This window comes from Brugia malayi, assembly GCF_000002995.4.
Source record: "Brugia malayi strain FR3 genome assembly, contig: Bm_v4_ChrX_scaffold_001, whole genome shotgun sequence".
Lineage (NCBI taxonomy): Eukaryota > Metazoa > Nematoda > Chromadorea > Rhabditida > Onchocercidae > Brugia > Brugia malayi.
The window spans coordinates 5,698,541-5,722,674 of NW_025062479.1; the positions used below are offsets into that span (position 1 = coordinate 5,698,541).

The window sequence follows — 24,134 nt, forward strand, 5'->3', positions numbered from 1 at the left end:
GAAAACTGCATGCTTATTTAGAGGTAACCTCTCCGTCAAACACATAAATGAAGGCGTTTTGGGAGTCACATAGTTGAACATAGCCAGCAATAATGTGATATAGATTGAAAATAAATTAATGAGTGCGGCTCTTTCACCATTGGTCAGAAATGAAAGATAAAAATTACTGATCGAGCTTTGTTGAATCCTTAAATTGTGATAAGCGGTGAAGATCTTGTAAATTTACCTAGAGCCCGACATCTGTTGTTTTGAAAATTCTTTCCAAATGTCAGCTGAAGATTTGAAAAACATCGAAACAGCAGACACAGTTTTAAGGGATCAGATTATGAGTGAACTGGATGAAGAACAATTCACTGTGTTATATTTAAAGCAAGGATAAGTAGGACAAAGAAAGATGCCATACTCTTCAAGTATATTTGTAGAAATTATTCGGAAGGCTGGTTAAAACATATGGGAGAACACAAGAAAGCTGGAAATTGAAGAAGGAAAGAAATATTGCCTGAGCTTGTAATTAGCAATGGTGTAAGTAGTAAAATTAGTAAAATACAAGGTAACTGTGAACAAGACTATAAACTTAGGAAACTGGTTGGTAGCGACATAACACTTGCTTGGGACAAAACCAGCAATTTTAATCAAATGAAATTATTTGAATCAAGTAATCCGACGGTTATAGCAATATACTCAAAAGGGCTGGTGATTTGGTCTGGAGACTCAAAATCTTTGAGTAACCAAGTAACTTGCGTTTTACTTTATTTTGTCTCTCTTCGCTTACTGCTTTTCAAAAAAGTATCAGAAGTGCAATTGCACTTGTAAAAACTTTGTTTGCAGAGCATGAATAAACGATGCAATCAATTTGCATTAATTTTTGCAGTTTGCATTGCAACTCTCTAATGATTTTTCCCTATTCACAGAAATTATTTAAAAGACTGGTTTGCTGTTAAAAAACAAAAACGAAAAAAGCATATTCACTGGAAAATTAAGATTTGGAATCTGCAAGCTTCCTGAATAAGCATCTTTAGATAAAGTAAAGCTTATCCTTTCTTAACTTTCAATTTCAATTTAACAGGTGACAGTGAAGCGTTTGATACAAGCTTAATATCAAATAAAAATGAAATATCATCTAACTTAAAGCCAACAGTCTCAAAAAAAAAAAAAAAAAGCTGCGGTAAACGATAGCAAAAATTTGCTGGAGTTAGGAAGGTACTTAGCCGAAGAGTGCCAAGAAAAGTTGAAATTCCAACTTTCCTAAAGAGCAAAATAATTCTGCTATATCTGAGAAAAACTTCTTGAGATAAGAGCAAGTTTGAGCAAATTAAAGAAGAAGTTAAGAAAACTGTTAATCTTGATGATCAGATTAAAACTCTATAGAATGGATAAATGATCTACAAAAGAAAATTCATAAACCCGAGCAACATAGTAAATTATTTATGTTTAGAAAGTCAAAAAAAAAAAACATACGATTGAAGAAAGGAGCAAAAATTCAGTTAAGAGGACTAACTAAAGCTAGATGGAGAGCTGGACTTGATAAAGGATTTTAAAATGATAAAGGCTTAGGAATTTTAGGTTTTGTAAATAAATCACGTGATACAAATTAAAACTTTACTGCAAAGTAACAACATAAAAGCAAGGGGAAGAAAAGAGCTAAAAGAAATGTATAAAGACTGAAACAGTGAAATGAGCAAAAGTAAAAAGGCTTTGTTTCAGAAAATCATTGGTATACTTGTAAATTAAGAGAGGGCAGAACTGCATCATCCAATTAATTATGAAATTTGTATAAACAGTGCAACAGCCATGGCAAGCCTCAAAGGGAAATATTTAAGACTGTACGAACGCATTACAGTTTGCAAGTTGTGTAACAAGTGATATTATGACGTTACTATGGCACTTATACAACAAATTAACTAACTCTGTTTCTAAATCTTAATGCGGTAAAGCTTCAATTTTTAGCTTATTAAGCTTCCTTTTGTTATAGTTCTTTTATAGCATCAATGAGACTTAGCTCCTTACCATCAAGTTTGATTTTAACGTCTATGTTTTTCTCTAAATCTTCATAACTTGGTTTGCTACCTACTATTTTAATATTGCTATCAGAACTATATGCAATGTTGCATTTTTTTTCCCATTGATGTAATATTTAAACTGCAATTCAGAGGAATTAGCTAAGTCATAACATCCGACTCTAACTTTTTTGTATCATCACCACATCAAATGGACGGCATTCTCTAAATTTTTTTTTTTTTTTTTTTTCTGTCAACATCAAATGGACGGCATTCTCTAAATTTTTTTGACAAGGTTAATTTTTCATTTAGCTGATCTTCTTTACAGAATTGTAAATCATGCTTGTTAGTTAATGCTTACTATATAAAGAGTTATACTTTTTATCTGGGTTAGATTTTCTAGATAACAATCTGACATTCACTGCTTTCTTACAACTATTTCCTGATATTATCATAATCTTTATCTCAATAAAATATTGGTCAACATCGTATTCTCTGCAAATCAAAATGGATATATTATGTTGTAGACGAGTGACATGTAATCTTGATTAACCATAGTGTATCTAGGAATAATAATCATTGAAATAAAATCCAATGGGATTCAGTGTAGATGAGGAATAAGAAATTCATTCAGACGAGTAGAACAGGTTTAAAATGACTGCGTTTGAACGAAGCGGTTGCATCTCAATACTATCTAAAAGATTGAATGATATACCCAGTTGACTTCAATTTCTGTTATATAAATAGGCCGAAATCAAAAATTATAATTAACTCAATTGGGGGAATTAATTTGCAATGAAAAAAGCAAAATCAACTCTTGATCATGGGAAAAATAATGGATTGGTAGTAAGTATAAATATATAATATAAATAATGGATTGGTAGTAAGTATAAATATATAATATAAATAATGGATTGGTAGTAAGTATAAATATATAATATAAATAATGGATTGGTAGCGAGATAATGACTGGTGGAGCAGATCCTTCAGACTGCTATGCAGGATGAAGTCTGGTGTTACCAAATTATGTCATGAAAGATTTGAAATTTAATTATTTTGGGAGAGGTTACTGATCTCAGGGAGATTCATTGGAATATATGAAGTAACAGAAGGAAGTAATAATTCCTTTATTAGTAGAAGCAGTAGTACAATAATTTGATAAAGAATTGAAGGTGAACTCTACCAGTTCTTGGTAAAAACACACAATGCCCCTTCTTAACAAGGATGTTAATCATAATTTACAATTAGTGACAGTGAGGTCAACTAAATGAGGAACTGATACCGTGTAAACAATAGATAAAAGATTTATCCATTAAACGTAAGATTGGAAACATAAACATTATTTGCAAGATTTCATTGCAAATATTTCTTACTCATATTCTAAACTGTCATACAATATTTTAGAGTTTCGTGATATTAAAATCCACGACAGATTGTCCCAAGATAGAAATGAAGTTGCTGTGGAAAATATTATACATGAAGTTCAAAATGCATTCAAATTCAAAAAACAAAATACGAAAGGTCCGTTTGAAAATGTCATCATACAAAGTAGAGCGACAATAGTACATGCTGCTTTTTTTCTGTCACTATATTCGAATTTTTTTAAGGTAACAAATTAGGTATAAACTTTGATTTAAATTCAATTAGAACTCGTTTTACTGTTTTCATTTCTCGATTTCAATAACTCAGCCACTCTGTCAAGTATCATTTTTTCCTTTTCTGGCTAATCTAACTAAGACCATTATTAGATTGATACTGAAGAAAAACAAAAAAATCGCCCAAGTGTTGATAACTGATAACGATCTTTCCAAAGTCACTAATTTTTGCGAATATTAGATTTTTAATTCTTTAATTTAGCTTTCTTAATACTAACAATCTTAGTCTATTAGATAATAATCTTTATTCAATAATTTATTACAAATTAACAAGAGTTAACACTATCTGTATATGTAAGGGGTGGATCCTTTCACGACATAAGAAAGTAATCTGAGATGTGCAAGAAGTCAGATACTAAACCAATGAAAAATATGGAAATGTTTTGTAATCGGAAAATACTGGCTAACATCAAATTCTCCATGTAAATTTGTTAGCTAAAAATTTTCACACTAATTTTCACTTACTTTACACTCACTTATTACTGTAAGAAATTTATCGTCTTAGATTCATTCTCAAATCGACAGGTTCAGAATCAGATATTCTATTTCACTCCTATTTTACAAAAGTTACTGTTATCATTTTTATTATCATTTTTATCCAGTACAGAATTAAATAAATTTTCTTACACCTGAAAGATGCTAGTATTGGCTGTAGTAATAATAACAATCATCTCAGGAACAATGTTCCGCTTTGCTGCCACAATCAATCTTCGCCAGATAGAAAACCATTATGTTGATAAACTTTATAAAATTTCTTCAAGTACAAATCATCCAGAAAAGTCATTTAAGTTGTAGTTTTATCATGTCCTACTTTATATGAATTTGTGGCAAAAATGGTAAAATCGTCTTCGGAATGTTTCGAGTTTTCTTCATCTTAGCATTTCCTTCTAATATGGTTGATACTGATTTTGTCTTCAAACAAATTGCAGAAATTGAAAATCATGAGAACTGATATGCTTTCGTTTCAAATAGAAATGTGCATCTTTAACAAATTTATAACGCATAAATGCAAACTTCTCGTTAACTAATTCATAAAAGTGGCATAAATCGGAAATGTTCACTGATCTCTTACTGGAATGTAAGCAGTTGATATCAACTTATTCGCTATGTTTATTGGTAACCCTGATTAGCATTTTTCCGGAACCATTTTTTTTTTTTCACATGTGTTAATTTGTTCGTCAGTTAAGTGATTAATAATCTATACTGTAAGTACTCTAGAACACTCTGAAACGAATTTCCAGAAAATGTAGCAGTTTGGGAGTTTGGAATAAAGCTTAGTAAAGCAGATCTACTTTAAACTTCATATTCGTCACATATTCGGTTAAAGATACTCATCAGTTTTGATAAATTGTTCTGAAGAATTTGAAAATTTTGCAGACAACGTTACCCGGAGTTTAACTGAGCTCACTGAGAATTTACGCATGAACATCGCACTTGGACATATAAAGTCTAAAGCAAATGATTTTGTATCCATTTCATTAATTTAATTTGCTTCCAGAAAATATTGGAATCCTGATCCATGGAGTATGATCCTTGGAATATACTTTAAACTCAAAATAATAATAGTTAATAGTACAGTTAATAGCACATAAAAATGCCCAATATCAAGACTCAGAAACCCTTACAAGATAATTTTTACTGTTAGAAAAACTAAATATTTATTTAAGGTTTCACTTTAAAGGACATCATGCGGCTTCCCCAAAATTGATTATCCTCGCCATCTTCAGATTTCATAAAATGTTAAATAATAAATACTTGACCATTCCATGTATAATAAATAGAGAATAACTTATCTTAAATAAATTAGCTACCTACACAAAAAAAAAATCTTAACAACTGTTGCCTACAGCGATGCACAAAGAAATAATATACGTATGAATTTATAAAGTAATGTATGAAGTTTTTGAATCCTGTTCATCCAGTACTTCCGGATTTCAGGAAAACAAAAAACATCTTCACTGAGATTTTTAATTCTGAGTTTGCATTCAAAATGTCATCCCTAAATAAGATTCTGCTCCAAAGGAAAAAAAGGAAGAAGCAACAAAAGCAGTGATCATAGTTCACTACGTGTTTTTGTAGGTTCTTTTTTTGAAGAAAACACGATACAACTCAAATTTCAGCTTACAATTAATATTCTCAATATACCTTTCCTAATGTCAATTAAGGAAAACATCCTTAATAGCTAACAGCTAAATTAGATGAAAACGAAAAAATGATACCTAATAAGACACATATGTATCAGGCAAAATATCACAATCAATCACAGAATCAATGAAGTAACATCTGAGCTTTTAATTTACTGATTGTCCTATCTTTTTCCACCAATTCCTTACGCAAAGCATCATTTTCCTTAAGAAGTTGTTTCACAACATCGCTGTCCTCTATTTTCTGGAACAGTCAAATTTCAGAAAGTTCTTCAGACTCATTATTATGTATAAAGCAATCAGTAGAGAAAGAGAAACATACCAGTGAGGTGGATTTGTTGGCGCCTTCTGTTGCTGCTGAGTTCTGAAAAAAATCCGAATCAGTAATGAAGAAAACAATGAATAAAGCGATTCATTAGTAGATCAGCTAATTAAATTTTAGACAAAGAAATGATGAAATAATTCGAGTTTTTTTTACAGATGCATTCATAACTGATTTTAATATTCAGTCAAAAAGTTAATAGTCGCAAATTAAGAATGACTTTCTTAAGTACAAAAAGATACAAATTTCTGGAATAATTTGCACGGCTCTACGCTCCTGGCCAACACTTAAAAACCTTATAAAAAAGAACGGATGGTAGTAATATAATACGATAAACATGCATTAATCAATCTTCTCAATTCCAGCAGTTGATTTTTTATGTACACAACATCATTACACGATGATTCATACATCGCTACGCTAGGAAATGCAACGATCTTATTTTCATTGATCAGTGCTTCATCATATGCTTGATTCCTGTAGAAAAACGCAAAATTAGTATTTAAATTTCAAATCTATGAAGCGTAGTTTATAAGAATAAAATAAAGTCGAAATAGAAGTTTTTACTGATGACACAATTCCATATCAAATTCGAGTGTAATTCCACAAAAGAAAATAATTTTATCAAAATTAGCAAACAGTCAACAAAAGCATGAATGTGGAATTTCTACAATGAAAAAAAAAATTACTGTCAAGACAAGCTATAGCTTCGAATGCATCAATGATAGGATATTTTTTGCTGGTTTCAAACAACTGTTATCATTATCGGAAGACTATAGAATTAACTAATTGTTTCCCAAAATGTTTTCGGATGTTAAAAGTACTTCTGATTCTGAATTTAGGAATTCTTAATGAAAACTGACCTCAAACTACAGACTGTAAAAAAAGTAAGATTACGCTTGAAAAATAATGTTTAAATCAAAGGTATAAATTTATTGACAGAAGATAAAAAGGCAGCAATGTAGTCACAATAAAATTAAACTCAAAGTTACGGAAAGCACCTGAGATAAGCTACTCAATATAATGCTTACTTGTAATGACCTGTAACTGAATCTTGTGGAACAGCTGATCCATGATCAAGGTCGCGTGGTGGTGGTCGCCGTGAGCGAGATCGACCTGTCCTAAAATTAATACATCCATAAGCATATCAAATTTATGGAACAATTATTTATCGCTGCACAGAAACCATTATCCATAGTCCATCAGGTGCAACCAAATCGGAAGCACAAATATTATAACAACACTGCAGAACTAGTAGATATCTTCAGTGTTTTTGAATATGAACAAAACAAAGTACACAAGACCTAATGGAGCAGTATGCAACCTTAACTTACTAAATACTTTACAACTTCAAATATAAGCTGTTTTCTAATCCACACTTATCTCTGATTTTAAGAGGTAGAGGGAATAAAAGGCAGGAGCAATTCCTATGAAAAGTCCCTTGACACATATAGATGAAACATGGACAAACACGCGTAGTAGAAAGCTGCTTGTCCGAAACTTGCATTTCTGCATATTCGCATTTCCTACAAATGAGTAGTTAAAATGTACTTGTATCATTTCAAGGCAATGCCTGAATATAATAGAACTGGTTAATAGAACTTACAGGCTGCTTAAGTCTCCTTGACTGATAAATAAATATATTTATATTTACATAAATTTAGTAGCAGGTTTACTAGAGGAAGTAGCCATCTTTTGCAGAAAAATATGAACAGTAATTAGATCAAGATGAAAAAAACAATACCTCAATCGAAATCAAAACTCTCTTAAAGTCTGAAACCGAATTTACATAAGCCTAAATCAGAAAACAAATTGTCTTTAATGCACTAATCAACTGTGAATAAATAGCACACCTTCAGCCATCCACTTCAGTGCACTATCAAGAAAACTAAAACTTCACTCTCCCATGTGGAATAGTACAATGCACAGTTGTTTACAACTAAATATGTTACAATAATGTACAGGAATGCCTTTTCACACTTTTATGCGGTCTGAAATAACTAGCCGACAAGCTGGATTTATTAAGGTAGAAAGCAACCCATACGGCCAGCAGCAATGATGAAGGATTTCTTGAACAACAGAAATAATAGATTCATATTTCGGTGCGCCTCAGCTCACCGCCTTCAACGAATTTTGAAGTTACTTAGAGTAAAGTAATAGAAAACAAATCCGTCAAGATTAGTCAGGAATAAAACTAAAAACATGAAAAAAAAAAAAAAAAAAACCAGTACTTCTTGTGAAGCGAAAAATTAAGTAAAATGATGAATTCGGCTAGTTGGAACATAAAAAAAACGATGTCACTTTTTGTAGACTAAAGAGCACACGTAATTTGATTTACGAATAATAATATAAGAATATAAACACATAAATAGATAAATGAATAAACAAATATAAATAAATAAACAAAAATAAATGAATAAATAAATTAATTTAGTTAAAGAAATAAACATAAACAAATGAATAAATTAAATAAATAATAAATAAATCAATAAAACAAAATGGATTAATAAACAAACATAAAGAATATAAATAATAAACAGATAAATAGATAGTAAACAAATTAATTAAACATGTTAATTAACTATTAAATAAATAGATTAAGTAGACAAGTAAATAAAATTAATTGATTTGTATATGTAATTAAATTTGTTGAAATAGGATGGTACGGCAAACTGAAAATGGAAATAATGGATACTGTGTGACTACCGAACTTAAGTTTAATTCAAAAAGTGTAGCAATGAAGACGATCGATAAGCAGAAGGTAATAAGCCAGAAGAGAGAAATTAAATAGAGGTTTGAGAGTAACAATTGCGCAAAAAGTTAAGCAGATGCTCACCTCACCGACTTGATCAACGTGTTCAGCAGCAGACAGTCAGCCATCACAGCACAGCCGCACCAGCACCATTCACACAAACCACTCCACCACAAACATCCAAATGGAAACGGAAAGAGCGGAGGAGCGAAAAGGGTCTTGTCATTGTCGTCAACGTCATCACCATCGCCGCCTAACATAACTGATTCTGCCCGTCTTCCTCATTGCCTATTTCACGGAGAACTAACTGTTCGAAAGTTTTGCTCTCTGGAAAGACCCCAGCTTTACCTCAAACGGTTAGAGAGAATTGGGGTGACCTTCACTATTTGATATAACAGATTCGCATGAAATTCACTTAAAGTTTTTCGGAAATGGAAATCGTTTTTTCGGTAAAATATACATTTACTTGGAAAATCCGTACTTATCGGTACTTCAGACAGTCACCTCACAAGATTTGCTGCAAACGGAAAAATTCCGGAAGTACTCTTAAGACTTTCGAATTTTTAAGGTGTATTAAAAACCGTGCTTCAAAAGTTCCTCGAAGATATCCAATCTATATAGGACGCGTATAACATTTCTGCGTGTCTCTGACGTGCAGATACGTTCGTTTTCCAAACTAAATCTTCTGTATTGATTTCATTCCAAAGAAGACGAATTGTAAATTAAAATCACAATTCCATAAGCTCAACTATTACGGATAAACTTAATAAAGCTGGCAAAAGAGAGAGACACACAGTGAATGAAAGGTTAAATTCTTTAAACATTTACTGATGATATCGACCATTGAATAATATAGTTTGGGTATCATTTAACACATTATTACGTTTCAAGATATTACAAAAGTTTTTTAGCCAAATAGCATATACGTCACCGAATATAGCAGTAGCTACTAGATGGTAAGGACTTGTATCAGTTAAACCAAATTCAGTAGCTATAAGAAATTAGCTGATACAATTGCCACAACAGATTTTCTAAAAATAAATTCACCATACTTCTGATATTTCAGAATTGCTGTATCAGAATACAACTGCAGGACTGATTTCACTTGTATAAAAACACTCAGTACCGCAGAATTTTTGTCGTGAATTTAAATGCTATACAAATTAGCTGCGTTCATTACATTGTATAGAAACCAGAAAGTGGATTATACATAATTAAAAAATATTTTTCGGCTTGAACTGTGACTAGCAATTCTTGTAATCGCATTCTTTCGTTAATACCACTTGAATTCTATCTAAGCATCCCACAAAAAACACATTATAAAAATCGAAACTTTTTTTTTATTAGTAACCCTTGACGAGCTGAAATGAATAGCCAGGAAAGACGAACTTTTGGATGATGGTCATATCGACAAATTGCTCACTCAATTCCGCATCTTTATCTGGAAATTTGTCAGGAAAATATTGATAACCAGAGGATGTTGTAAGTCCAGATAATGTCACAGCGGTTGGTGAAACGAAAGCATTTGGATTGTCCCTCGATTTGACATCATTATCACAGAAGCAATCAGTATAATTGTCTGGTAAATTATTATTTAACAAACCGTCTCGTAGTGCAACATTGGTCATTGTACAACCATCTCTTAAAAAGAATTCGTGCGTTTCTAAATTTTACTAGATACTATGTTTCGAAATTTATTTGTTATTTGGAAAAGGGAATTGAGAATAACTCTCGACTTGTCGATAACGCACTTTCTTTTATCATTTAACGATTTTTCCCTTGTTGCTTTGACACAGTTGTAAGTTAACTCACTGCTCAAAAACTGATTCCTGCAAGCTTCTGAAATACTAAATAGATTGTAAAACAATCGAAAAGAATGTCAAATTAGGAATATTCTTCAAGTGCTAAAAAACTGAATTTGATAAAACTGACTTAATTTTTGACTGAAATGCATCGAGAACAATAATAATCATACGAACTGCTGAATTTTTCGGGTTATTATGACAATACTTAGACCTCAAAATATCTGTTTTGCTGAAAGGAACCTTTAACTGAATTTGTTGATGAGCTAGAGCCCACTATCTGTGATTTTGTAGCCCTGTCCTTCGAACTTTCTTTTATGCATCCATAATGAATCTCATCTGGAATAAATTTTAGCGGGGATACCTCAACAGCTGGCGAGTTTTCAATGCAGGATGACTCACATTCTGCCAAAGGTGCCTGTAAGAAAAGATCATGCCGTGAGCTATGTACAGTAGAACTATTTAGATTTAGATAGAGCCATGAAGTTTCTATCAACTGCAAGGGAAGTCAAGAAGTTCAATTCACTGACTCTATTTCTCTTTTAATTAAAAAAAAATCAGACATGGGAAGTACCTGGCTCATCTCGGTACCTGATCTACTTGCAGGCAGTTTTCGTGATGTTGTATAGAGGGGTATAAAAGATTTTTGTCGACTGGTACTTCCTGCTTTCATCTGCTCATGATCATTTCTGTTATGTTGAGATTTTCCACTGGATGTTCGATCTTGCCCTAAAAGAAGGAAGGATATCCATCATGTATCAGAATATAATCTACTTAAAATATTTTCTAGTTAAGCAAAAAATTGTAGACTAAATTCTGTGATCTAAGAATCTAAGAGGTGGAGGATGGAGATGTAAGCAAGCTTTATCTTCTGTGGGTACAACAACTTGAATAATAAAAAAGTTGAAGAAATAAGCAGTGAATAAAAATGCATAACTTCACTGACCGTAATAAAACTTGAAAGGGAACTGCAATTAACTGCAGCTTGTTTATGAATTGTATTAGTTCAAGTATTACGAATTACCTATATCACTTTTCACAAAAATATTCATTGTAGGCTTGATTTTCGCTTCTTTGATATTTTCTTCATTCTTGGAAGTGCGAGCTTCAGCCGTCATTGTAAATGTTAGAATGGTTGAATTGAATTGACGAGACCTATCAGATGGTGAAACATTCCGCATAGTTCTTGGTTCCAAATGTATCTTGAAAGCTTTCACACCTGAGTTCGTTTCCGCATCATTTCCCGATCTGGATAGCAAATTCTTAATTTTGGAACATTCCCCCTGATTCAATAAAACATTTTGTCTATAAGTTTCCAAACGTGATGACTGATTATTTAAAGATGTTCGTGATCTCGGAATTCTTGGGATTCTCAGTGCATTGTTTCCTGGAGCTTGTTTAGAGGGAACAAATTTGATTGAATCGTTAGAATCATGATTGGTTCGCGTTTCCATACTTGCTGATTTCTTGCATTGCGCATTAGGTGGTACGTAACTCAGTTTAGCGACTGGACCTCGACGCATGCTGTAATAAAAATTTTGCTAAAAGGAAAATATTTTTTCCAATTTCAAAACATTTAAAACAAGCTAGCTTCGAAATAATTTAACATATCTACTTCCTCACTCATAAAGGAATTTCCCAACTCTTAAGTCTACAAAAACAGTTAGAAAAGACAAATAGATGATAAAAAATAGAAACTGATGAGTTCTAACTGACAGCATCGAACTTATATGAGAAAATTGACTTTGTCAATTTTTTGAAACAACACGGTTAAATTCTAGAAATCTAAAATGGTGATTTTTCTCCATGCAGTTAAATGAAGTCAGTGAGTAACAGTTCAAATATACAAAAAATTTCACAAAATATTCTCAAAAATTGCACCAAAGTGTCGCAATTACAAAATAATTTTGTACTTTTAACATAAACATACAAGCGGTATGACGAGAAAAACCGACGATAAGCAACCGTGACTAACATTTAGTACCGACAGTTGGTAATATGACCATTGCTTCATCTCATTAATGAAACAAAATATCACTATGATATAACATTATAATATAATAACAGCAAACCAATGAAAACTACAAGTTTAAGAAATTTTTAAACCCTTTCTAAACGTTTCTTTACTGTCTGAAGGATGCATTGAAGATTACACGGTCCTTTAAAAATTTATTGGAAGATCACTGGAACTTGTCAATGTTCACCTAGATAAACTGCTACTGGTACGGATATTTTGATTTCCATCTGATCGACTAAAACGATTTCCAAGTTTTGTAAGCTTTGACCGCACTGAGTGGGCAACAGTCATCAACGGGCTTCGTGGCACATCTTCTGACCGTCTGGTATGGTTGGAAATGATTACCGCAGTTTTTGTTACCAAATTATGCGCCATTCTATTTTCGGTAACTGCTGATCTATTACACTTGATTTTTTCTGGAGATATCTGTAGTTCCTAGAAAATTTTGTAAATTCATACAGGAACACTTTCTTCTTTCTAAAAATTCGAAAATTTATATAATCTAATGAAAATTTGCAATAAATCTGAATTTTTTTCTTCCATTTTTGTTCCAGAACAAAATATTCTCGTGAGACTAAAATTTTTGACTGCGATCGACAGAAAAATCCCGATGACCCTCTAAATCTGTGAACATGACAAATCCATGAGAAATTCATGGAAACAATATTTCTTGTAACAATATAACACGTCTCCTATGTTTTCGAATATTTCGTTCTGAAAATTTCTGAAATGGTTTTAACAAAAAAATCTTCCAACTTAGAAGTTAAGTTGAAACCAAGCAGTGATAAAAGGAGAAGACTGAATTATTCATTTATATACTTTTTGCTCCAGAAATACTTCGTGAATTGAAAGTGTGTCTCAAAAAATTAGGCGTGTACAATTTGCTTATTTATTTATGCCCATATTTTTTAGAAATTTGAAGATATTAAACTGTAATAGAGATTCCGTTCACAGTACTTAACTTCATGTTATATATAACTATTTTACCTTAGCGGTAAATAATGGAACAAGCTCTCTTATGAATTTGTCGCATGAAGGTTCTCGAATAGCTCGGGAAGTTGAAGGCTCCAGTTCATCATGAGCTTCAACACGTTTTTCCGAGATATGAGTTATAATGGAATCACTGGACTTCGATTCGGGTATTGGTGGTATGGTACGATTCAGCGGTGGTCGCATTTTAGTATGCTCTTTTTCGGCATTATTCTCCATTACTGGTCGTGAAGGAGGAACAACAACGAGTGTATGCGTTCGTGGATAAGGATATGATTGTGAGGACGAACGATAGATCCTGAAAAATCGTTGTTCCCGGTTTGATCAAAGAAACAAGATACAAAGTGGAATATGAAAATGTTCGAAGAAAACAGCCATTACAACCGTGTCAAGGTAAATTGCCTGGTTGATTTGCTGATTAGACTACGGTCATTTGAGCATTTCATTTCATGTTTAGGTCGCAGTTTGGGCAAAAACTAAAAAAGCACTGCTTGACGTTACTGTGCTTAATTACACGAAATATATCTGTGGAAGAAATTTGGAAACAAACGATTAAGACGAGATCAAAATTGCTAAAGTGAAAATGAAAGCCGATCAATAATGAAAAAATAAATTAAGCTCTTTACCAAACCTACTGAAATATTTTAAGGAATTTCAAAATTCCGACAATATAATTAAAAAAGAAATAAAAAATGTCATGTAACCTATAAGCACATAATGTCGATTTACTTTACAAAAACTATCAAGTACCTTTATATCGATAGCTAATACTTTCTAAAATAAGATTTCCATAGCTTGTCGGATTTTTATTCCAGAATTTCTACAAACACAACTGTCCATGTTTGGTATACAGTTGCCCTTCTTGTGAATCTCTCGAGCAGCTTTAATATTTCCCATATTTTCAAACTTTTCATGAACTCAACTGAATATCCTGCGTAACAACAATTTTCTTTGATCGAGATGACTAAGTTGAGCAACATTTCCATACTGAGAGGTCAAGATTTAGTATACATCCAAATAATAATACATATCAAAGAATTTCGAAAAACATCCAACGGTAACTGGGATGGACAGAATAACATTACGGAAGTTAGAAAAAAATCAATCAATCAATCAATGAGGAATAAATACTGAATATCTCACTGACTTTGTAGGATTTCCTAGCGATACGGTTTCAGAGGTGTGGTCTGAAATATTTTTTATATCATGAAGAGAAGTGTGGTTTTCACACACTTTTTAAAGTTTAGCCCGATGTACAATTAGAAGCTGATTCAGTAACTGATAGAACAGTCTGTTAGTATCATCTAAAACTTGAACGAATATGAACAAGTATAATGCATAGTCAAAAATCAAGATTTTGTTGAAAAATATCAAGAATGTCGCATGATTGGAAATGAGGTGAAGAAAACTGTAGCGGTATTTTTCCAAGTTTTTAACTATGCTGATGAACGAAACATTCTTATTAGAGTGAGATATTTTTTGAGCTAAAATAAATTTTCGATCATATTAGTGGAAAATGTCTCCAAATTAATTCATAGTTGAAAACTTCATTCCCGCAAAATAGAATCCTTTCCACGTAGTCTTTCCATTTAATCCAAACACATTCTTCCGTATATTTCTAGAAAAATGTGCGTTAATCAAGAGCCATGTCTGTCCAGTCATTTCAAGCTAGCTTTATACGAATTTCATTTAGATTACATAATAGTTCAGAATAATTTATTCTAGGCCAACCAACAAGCTTTATTATTTTCTAGAATATTTGAAACTTTCCAGTTGTCTTGCAAACTGGTAAGCCATTAACACTTGTAATAAACAATTAATTACCTTGTGAGATTTTTTTTTCCTTTTTATGCAACAAGTGATATAGCGCAAATAGAATTTTCTGTTTTGAAACAGTATCATTCCAAACGCTCCACCAATTTAACTTTTTATAAGACTTCAAATCTTATCTTTCTCCTCCTTTATGCCGATAATGAAGGGAAAAATATTCTCCATTTTTTGTAACGCAGAAACATAAAATTTCAAAGGAATAAGAAAAACCAAAGCAATAAGGAGCAAAACTCTGAAAGAGAAGGCTGAGATAAGAAGCAAACGACTAAAAGTGAGATTAGTGAAAAATTTTTTAATGCTGCACATGCTTGATTGACTAATAGGGTATCACTACAACGGCACTTCAGTGCCACAATCGGACCTATCGCTAAACTACTTTTTACTAATCTAAAAGGTGTATCAAATAATGCAAATAAATCATTGTTTGCAGTAACCTTCAGCTGTAGGTTAATTACTCGCTCTGCATTTAAATCAGTCTCGTAAAACTTTACTTGGTCATCATACTCAATTACAGTTATCGTGATAAGATAGTGGCAGTACAACAAAAAGCAAAACAACCACTGCTGTTAGTTTTAAAGGTGATAGTGAAATAACAAAAATAGATCTATCAGAAAGAAGTTCGGCTGGTCTGCAAACATATGTCAGTAATAAAGGAGTTGTACGCCATGAGTCGAGCCATCTTTGTATTACTTATAATGAAGCGAAGATGAGCAGGAGAATTCCACACTATCAGCATCATTGTCTACATTCTGTCCAGTGATATGTGTTATCTATCACTATTGTTGTCTACGTTCCATCCAATGATATGTTTTGGTGATTAATTGAAAATAAGGAGAATGTCCCAAACAAGCAGTGCATTCTCTCTTTGTTGGCATCTTTATATAAGTTATCTACACCTGCTTCCTTGTTTATTGAGGTATCACGAAATGGCTAGACAGTGAAGTAGAAATGGATGAATTCAGAAACAGATTATCACTGAATCACAGCTGAAAGTAGAAAGTAGAACTACCAAGCAATAAGTGAATGAAGAAAAAGTTCATGACATCAAGAGAGCAATAAATATGTCACTTACTTGTTCATCGAAAATCCTATTGAAGAACGTTGCAGTTGCAGATGACGGATGCTTGCCCGCTTCTTTAGCAAATGATGAATGTGGCGATGTTGTCGACGTAGGCCAGGCTGTTGCTGCTGTCGATTTTTGAGCAGTCGCGACTGTTGACTACCCATAAACGACCGCAGTCGTGTCCGTGTAGTCTCTCCCCTTTCCGTTGTCAGTGCCGAAGTTACGCAATTAGAAATATCTAATCCTATCAAGCTATTGCAGAACTTTGGCCAAATCTAGTGCAGTTTATATGATGAAAGGAAAAGGAAAGACGCGACATTACTTGTCAACACTTTTAATTATTCAATGTGTGACGAGAATCACCACTACTCTCGGCTATATCAATGATGTAACCACTCAGTGCCCCTTCGTCTTACATTTCCCGTTTTGATTTCTTAATTCCAAATATGTACAAGCACCTCAACTATGCATGTAACTCACTTCTCTTCCAATTTAAAAAACAAAAAAGCTGTGCTGTTATAAGCCTTTTTATTACGACATTACTTTTTTTCAAGTAAAAATCGATTGTTTTCAGATACTTTTACTGGGTATAAATTAGCTTCTATACATTGACAGCCGAAATCCATAGGTTTTGAATAGATTTACTTCAAAAAAAAGAAAAACTGCTTCGGTTAGTTAGCCTATTGAAAAGTTTCTTTTTTTTCAAATTTTTCATCATTACTAAGCTTAACATAAATTTGGAGAAATTTATTTCAGTTAAAAATATCAAAGTTCTGGTTCGAGCATATGGTCACTGTCGGTTCTGATTGAATGAATTTGCATGAAAAATGGACTGGAAAAGTTACACTTGTAACTTTGAACAGCCTTAGCAAGAAAAATGTTGCGACAAACAAAACGAGATTAATAAATGTTCGAGCAAACCTTCTTGAAACTTTTCGAAAAAAGAAAAACGAAACAAAGGGGTAAAAGTATATTAGTAAACCGAATATATATTAAATCATAATAAATGAATATATTAAGTAGTAAAGGGCTTATTACATAAATTCGTGATAGAGCGCTGTATTCATATTACAACCATGTGCCAGGTGATGTTGAAAGATTCACTAATCTATGTTAGCATCTGGATTCACATCCTCATATATTAGTAATCGTATACCAATAAGTTTCACGGTCCAACCATTTCATTATGTCACTTATTTGGAAAAGAATAAAAGCTGTCACATAAGATTCATTTATTCAACTAACTCATGTTTATTTAGAGAATGTTATCGGGGAAAAACAAGAATAAACTATCCAAAGTGTACATTAACTTCACCAATCAACGAGTATCTTTAGCTGTCATCAAGTCAAAGTAAATGATAGTTTTCTAACTGTATTAGCGCATCTTGGAGCACTTTATTTCTCCAAAAATAATTCAAGCAATGATACAGCTGGCAGCAGACCGTTATACTAGTAGCACTATCATAATTAAAATTGTCACTTACATATATGAATTTCATTTTCGCTAAAAACTGGCAAATGCCATTTGGAAAAGTTGGTGTCTTAATGTTGATATCTAAAGTAATGGATGCTGCATCATAAAAGTTTCCCCTTATAACTCTTACGTTTTTCATCCTATTCGGTTCTTTTCCTTTTTTGGTAAGCAAAAAAAATCATTTTGCATTAATTTCAAACAATATTTTCAATTTAGTATAAAAACGCAACACAACACATACACAAACAAGATACATAGCAAAAAAGATGCATAAAATTTACATAGTAATCCGCTAAGCATTCCCTTTTTGATTTTGGGAAAACCTTTTGGGAAAATTTTGATAAAACCCGTTTGTTGCTTCTGCAGCAGTCCGGTTTTTGGTTAATCGAGTGTCTTTTTAGCATGAAAATTTATGTTATCGTCATAGATTACTTGAGTATTAAGAATCATCTGGCTTACTGTAACCAGTTAGAAGTAATAAAACCTATTTTTATGAGTTTTTTTTCATCAATTTTTAACTGCTGGATTCAAATAACTCACTACAGTTGTTTATCAAGATTGTTTTATCCAGTTATCTAAAATTCCATAACTAAAAATAATTACTTCTAAGTTATAAATTTTTTAACCGGTGATTTTATAACTACTGTTGACAACATTTTCAGGAGAACTATAACTTGTATAAAATGTTTCTGTAAGTCTCATTCAGTTTTTTGTTTTCATTTCTTGGTTTCTTGTACTGATGGACTAGAACGAAGTTGAGGGAAAATTGCATCATGCTGTATTGGGTAATTTAACAACAGGTATGTGTCTAAAGAAAACTCCCATTTTCCACTTTCATTTTCTGTGACCTAGTTTTGTTTTTCTTTCTATGTATGGTAAAAGTTGGACTCCCAGTACAGGAGTTATCCTGAAAATATGAAGCTAATAAGAATAATATGACTTGTCATTTCTAGAAAAAAACAATTTCATATCACTTTTCTTAAATACATTGAAAAAAATTATCAGTTGTTATTCAGCCAGTTAGCGGCAATGTAGAATAATCTGTTTTAGCGATAAATTTATTTCGGCTAAGAATTCTTTAAGTGTTTTTAAAATTTAACCAGAATCAAACTTTTTCATGAATCAAAGTTTGAATTGTATTCTTCAAATATTCTGTAGGAAGAAAGTAAGCGAAAACAAATTGATAAAAAGTCAGTGAAATCTCATTTTTCAAATAAAGCATTCAAAAAACAGTTCCGATATATTACGCTGCCAAAAACAAATCTCTTCTTACACTAAATAAAAATATTACTTAAGTTTTTGCCTTCTACAAAAAAACTTAATTAGAGTTAATGAGAAATGTACAGTTAATGAGAATGTTGAGCATGGGATGCAATTTCATCTGGTTCTAAACATTCCAACAAAATCTACATACAAAGTATTTCTTCAAACACAATTTTTGTTCCTGAGAATCTTATTTCCGTACGCTATATATATATATATATATATATATATATGCAGGAAAGTGAAAAAAGATGAGATCATTTATTTGCTTCATCTTGGAATGGTACTTTATAGGAATACTTCGGGTGATAAGGAGTGTCTCTCATCTGCGACTCTTATTGCGTTCACTTCGACAAATTCGCCTTTTCAGGAGATTTTCCTGTTTATTCTAAAGATTGTGGATCAAAATCTGTCTCTGCATGTAACTTCTCAAGAATTTTCCGTTCCACTAGCCAAAAATCGAACATTAGCCTCTAACCAAGCCTTACAATAAACACTACTGTGCCACCTCAATTTCCAAGTATTATCAAAGTTTTGTATATGAGACATTCGTTTTCCTATCACCACAGATAGTGTAGTGTGTTACTCTGATGGGTTTGGTTTCATAGCGTTTCATAACGTGGCACGTGGACGTGGGGAGGATGGAGGTGTTCCGGTTGGGGTGTTAGGGAAGTTAGTCGTCGTGGTGATACGTAATCCCTTGATCACGATGGAGGGGATTTACTCTTATACGATCAGATGAGGTAAACTAGATCACTTAATAATAGTTGCAGTAAGCTTGTATTAGGTATGCAATAAAGGTGACATCAGTAATTTTGCGCTTTTTTTTTTCTATTTAATTTATTCCACTTTAGGTTCAAATGCCGGCGATTTACAACTTCAAAAAGATTACAGCCGTTCCATCCGCTGCAGTGAGTTAATTGTTATTGAAGGTTGATAGTTATTCAAATGATATAATATCGAATTTATTTTAAGTATGATGTGGAAAAGAAAAAAGTTCTGTATAGTTTTTGATTACACTCAAGATTTTAGCAGAAGTGAAATCCTGTGAAGCGCAGATTTGTTTTTCAGGATTTAAAGGAGATTGTTCTTTCCAAAACACAAAGAAAAACACCGACCGTGATTCGCCGTCACTTTGCAATTAGCCGGATCCGATCATTTTATACACGGAAGATTAAATTTTTGCAGCAGGTTTTACACGATAAATTGACTCAGATTATTGATGAATTTCCAAAAATGGAGGTGATTTTTACTTATCGCTTCTTTGGCTTCCTGTTTTTTATCCTGGTCATAGCTATAAATCTCTATGCTAAATTACATTAGTATGAATTGAAGCGAATTACAAAAATGCCGATTTCCGAATTTTTACAGAACAGTGTGGGATATTTTCAGGAGGTTCATCCATTTTATGCCGATCTTATGAACATTTTATACGATAAGGACCACTACAAGATTGCTTTAGGACAAATGAACATGGCTCGTCATTTGATCGATGGGTAATTTTTAACAATTCTTATTATCATCGCGTTGAAGTTCCAGTTGAGCTCATCTACGATGACTGAAATATGAATTATAGATGAAAAATGTTTCAGTATTGCACGAGAATATGTTCGTCTAATGAAATATGGCGACTCGTTATATCGTTGTAAAATGTTAAAGCGTGCAGCACTTGGACGAATGGTAAAGCTATTAAAAAGGCAGAAATCAAGTTTTGATTATTTGGAACAGGTGCGACAACATCTTTCTCGTTTGCCAACAATTGATCCAAACACAAGGTACGAGGGAGTTAGTTTTTTTTTTTTTTTTTTTTTTTTGGCGATAATCTATAATTAAAAAAAAGATATTATCGACGATGGAGTGCAAAAAAAGTTTACATTGTTAATCTTGGATTTTAGGACATTAATATTGTGTGGTTTTCCAAATGTCGGTAAATCGTCATTGATGAATTTGTTAACACGTGCTGACGTTGAAGTACAGCCTTATGCATTTACCACTAAAGCTCTTTATGTCGGACATCTTGATTATAAATATCTTCGTTGGCAGGCAAGTGCTAATACTGATCGTTTTTCCGAAAGATTTGTCTCTAATTATTTTTGAACGAGTTTCAAATTTCAAAGATAGAAGTTTGTAAGACTAGAAAAAATCGTATTGTTTTGAAAGAAAATGTGTTACAGTTGTAATCTGAGATATATTTGGACTATCATAACTGAGTAATTTTAGGTTATTGATACACCTGGTATTTTGGACCAATCTTTGGAAGAACGTAATACAATTGAGATGCAAGCAATCACTGCACTTGCACATTTGCGTGCTGCAATTTTGTTCATCATGGATATAAGTGAAACATGTGATCATACAATTGAAGAACAGGTATAAATCTAATTCGATATAATATTTATGCAACGTTTGTTAGAAATGTTAACTCTATATGGGCTTTTCAGGTAGCATTATTTGAAAGTATTCGTCCATTATTTGTGAATAAACCAGTATTGATTGGATTAAATAAGGTGGATATTGTAAGGCGAGATGAACTAAAGCAGGAGAAAATGGAACAGCTGAAAAGATTAGAGGACGATTCTACATCTATGTTTGAACTTAGCACAGTAACACAAAAGGGAGTCATGGATTTCAGAAATACAGTATTTTTTTTTTTTTTGTTTCTTTGTTACATTTCTATTGTATTGAAGTATTTTACAGCATAAAGATTGTGCAACGCTAAAGTAGAGTCGAAAACTATTTAAGGAAATTTTATCAAGTGAAAGAAACATTAATGCTAGTTGGTTGAATGAATTCTAATAGCGCGAATAAATCTATCGAAATATGACAATTGTGAAGTACTTATTGACCTTAAACAAGCGTATGATAAAAATCAATGTTAGTCAAAAAGTTGATATTGGTGCAGAAAAAAGTTTGTTTTTAGTTTAGATCGTATGCATCACTTTGCTTATGTTTAAGTAGTTATTTAAAATTCTCTTCTTCAGAAACATAGCACGAATTTTTTAAATATTATTTAAAACGTAAGAAAAAGTTGCCATGTGATTTCTGTTTGGAAAAGAAAATGATGTTTTACCGTTTAGGCATGCAATCATCTTTTGACACAACGTGTTGAAAGTAAACTGCAGTCGAGGAAGTTAGCAATTGAAGATGGTGTGTTAAGCCGTGTTTTTGTTGCTTACCCTATTCCGAGGGATGACAAAGTATGTCCATTTTTTGTAGAATTTAAAGGTTTTGTAATTTGTTATTTTCACTGTCACCGGTCACTGTTGGATTTCAGGTACGTGCACCACATATACCGGAAGCAGTTGTGACGAAAAAATTTTTTGGCAGTAATAATCCTAATGAGGAGAAATTTAGGAAAATACGAAAATTAGAACGCCAGATTGAACTGGAAATGCAGGACGAATACATACTTGATTTAAAAAGTAAATTTTCATTCAATTAATGCATCTTTTTTTTTTTTTTTTTCTTATCTATTTTGATAATCGTCAGAGTTTGCATATTGATAAATTTACGTAGGTTACAAGGCTATGATGTTAGCTCAGAATAAATGACAAAAAGTTGTTTTATATATAATTAATGCAACTATATTTCTACTTCTTGTAGAGCATTATTTACTAAAGAATGATGAAGAAAAATACGATGTTGTGCCCGAAATATGGGAAGGACATAATATCTCCGATTTTATTGCATCAGATGTTAGAGATATGTTAAAGTCAATCAGGAAAGAGGAAGAAGCAAAAATTCAAGCTGGGTATGAGATTTTTTCATTTTATTAAGGAATTCATATTTATTTTTGCTCTTACACAACTTTTATCAACGTTAGAGGCATTTTGGTATAGTTATAAAAAGTTATGTTTTAGGTACTATGATGATGGTTTGGTCTTGGATGATGATGAAACGAAGAAATTGTTTGAAAATGCCGGAAAAATTATGGAGAAAGAGAGTCGGCTAAAAATGGTATAATGAAAAGTTTTTAGTATTGTCTTTTACATTAGTTCAACTATTGCTGTAATCTTAACTCGTTAAGTGATTTATTTAAATCTTAGAATTGCAGATTTCACAAGCCAAAAAAAGTATCACGAAGCCACGTTTAAGTCGTTCTGTTGCAAGAAAACGGGATAGAACTATGGCATGTTTAGAAGAACAATTTCGTGAACTTGGTGCTAACATTGATCCATCGCAGTTGAAAAATTTGGCTAAGGAACAGCTAAAAGAACCTACTATCAAAAAAATACGGGTGGGAAAGAGTCCAGGCTTGGTTGCTAGTCGACCACCAAGTCGTGATATCCGGGGTATAAAGAATGATGAAGTTAGCGATTTTTCTTTTTTTGAATTTGTATGCATTTAATAATGGTGAGCTAAAGATCAGCATTACTGCGAAAGATGCTCAAATATGTAACCTCATTTCTTTAAGATAAGGCTAACATATATATGTTCGTGAACTTGGTGCTAACATTGATGTTGGTAGGGTGAAGTTAGTGAAGAATTCTGCTTAAATTAGTTAACGAAATTTAATTTAGGTACGAGAGATAACGAAGAAAGTTGGACGAAAGAAACAGAGGAATTTACAATACGAAGCAAGGAAAGGTGAAGCTGACAGGCATATCTTTGTCAAGCGTCCGAAGCATTTGTTTTCTGGCAAGCGTGGACTTGGGAAAACAGATAGACGGTAAATTTGAAGTACTGCTGAATTTGTTACTGTATCGTTAATATGTAGTAATTATCAAAAAACCCTGTTCGGCTGAATTTGAACTGATTTTGTTATCTGTTACACTGTTTGTTTTATCGCCATGCTTAATGATGTTAAGCCTGTGTTTTACTGCAT

At 32.4% G+C, this 24,134-nt stretch overlaps 2 protein-coding genes across 3 annotated transcripts; one reads left to right on the forward strand and one right to left on the reverse strand.

Moving 5' to 3' along the window:
* Positions 1 to 5,920: 5,920 nt before the first annotated feature.
* Bm3678 (Uncharacterized protein) lies at positions 5,921 to 16,736 on the reverse strand (the record flags this gene model as incomplete). 2 transcript variants are annotated; one of them, XM_043073738.1, is made up of 12 exons in its annotated part: positions 5,921 to 6,040; positions 6,119 to 6,160; positions 6,460 to 6,595; positions 7,150 to 7,239; positions 10,260 to 10,511; positions 10,622 to 10,709; positions 10,916 to 11,090; positions 11,247 to 11,401; positions 11,697 to 12,196; positions 12,877 to 13,124; positions 13,677 to 13,977; positions 16,582 to 16,736. In XM_043073738.1, 12 exons carry the CDS (start codon positions 16,734 to 16,736, stop codon positions 5,921 to 5,923), a joined length of 2,262 nt encoding a protein of 753 aa, XP_042929672.1. The 2 variants fall into 2 exon arrangements, with proteins under 2 accessions (XP_042929672.1, XP_042929673.1); XM_043073739.1 differs by lacking the exons at positions 5,921 to 6,040; positions 6,119 to 6,160; positions 6,460 to 6,595; positions 7,150 to 7,239 and having other exon boundaries at positions 10,214 to 10,511.
* A 3,433-nt stretch (positions 16,737 to 20,169) lies between these two features.
* Bma-nog-1.2 (Uncharacterized protein) lies at positions 20,170 to 23,982 on the forward strand (the record flags this gene model as incomplete). Its single annotated transcript, XM_001899212.2, has 13 exons — positions 20,170 to 20,220; positions 20,381 to 20,551; positions 20,702 to 20,805; positions 20,902 to 21,084; positions 21,205 to 21,352; positions 21,530 to 21,679; positions 21,751 to 21,948; positions 22,387 to 22,506; positions 22,584 to 22,731; positions 22,913 to 23,060; positions 23,170 to 23,266; positions 23,364 to 23,618; positions 23,830 to 23,982. 13 exons carry the CDS (start codon positions 20,170 to 20,172, stop codon positions 23,980 to 23,982), a joined length of 1,926 nt encoding a protein of 641 aa, XP_001899247.2.
* Positions 23,983 to 24,134: the final 152 nt, after the last annotated feature.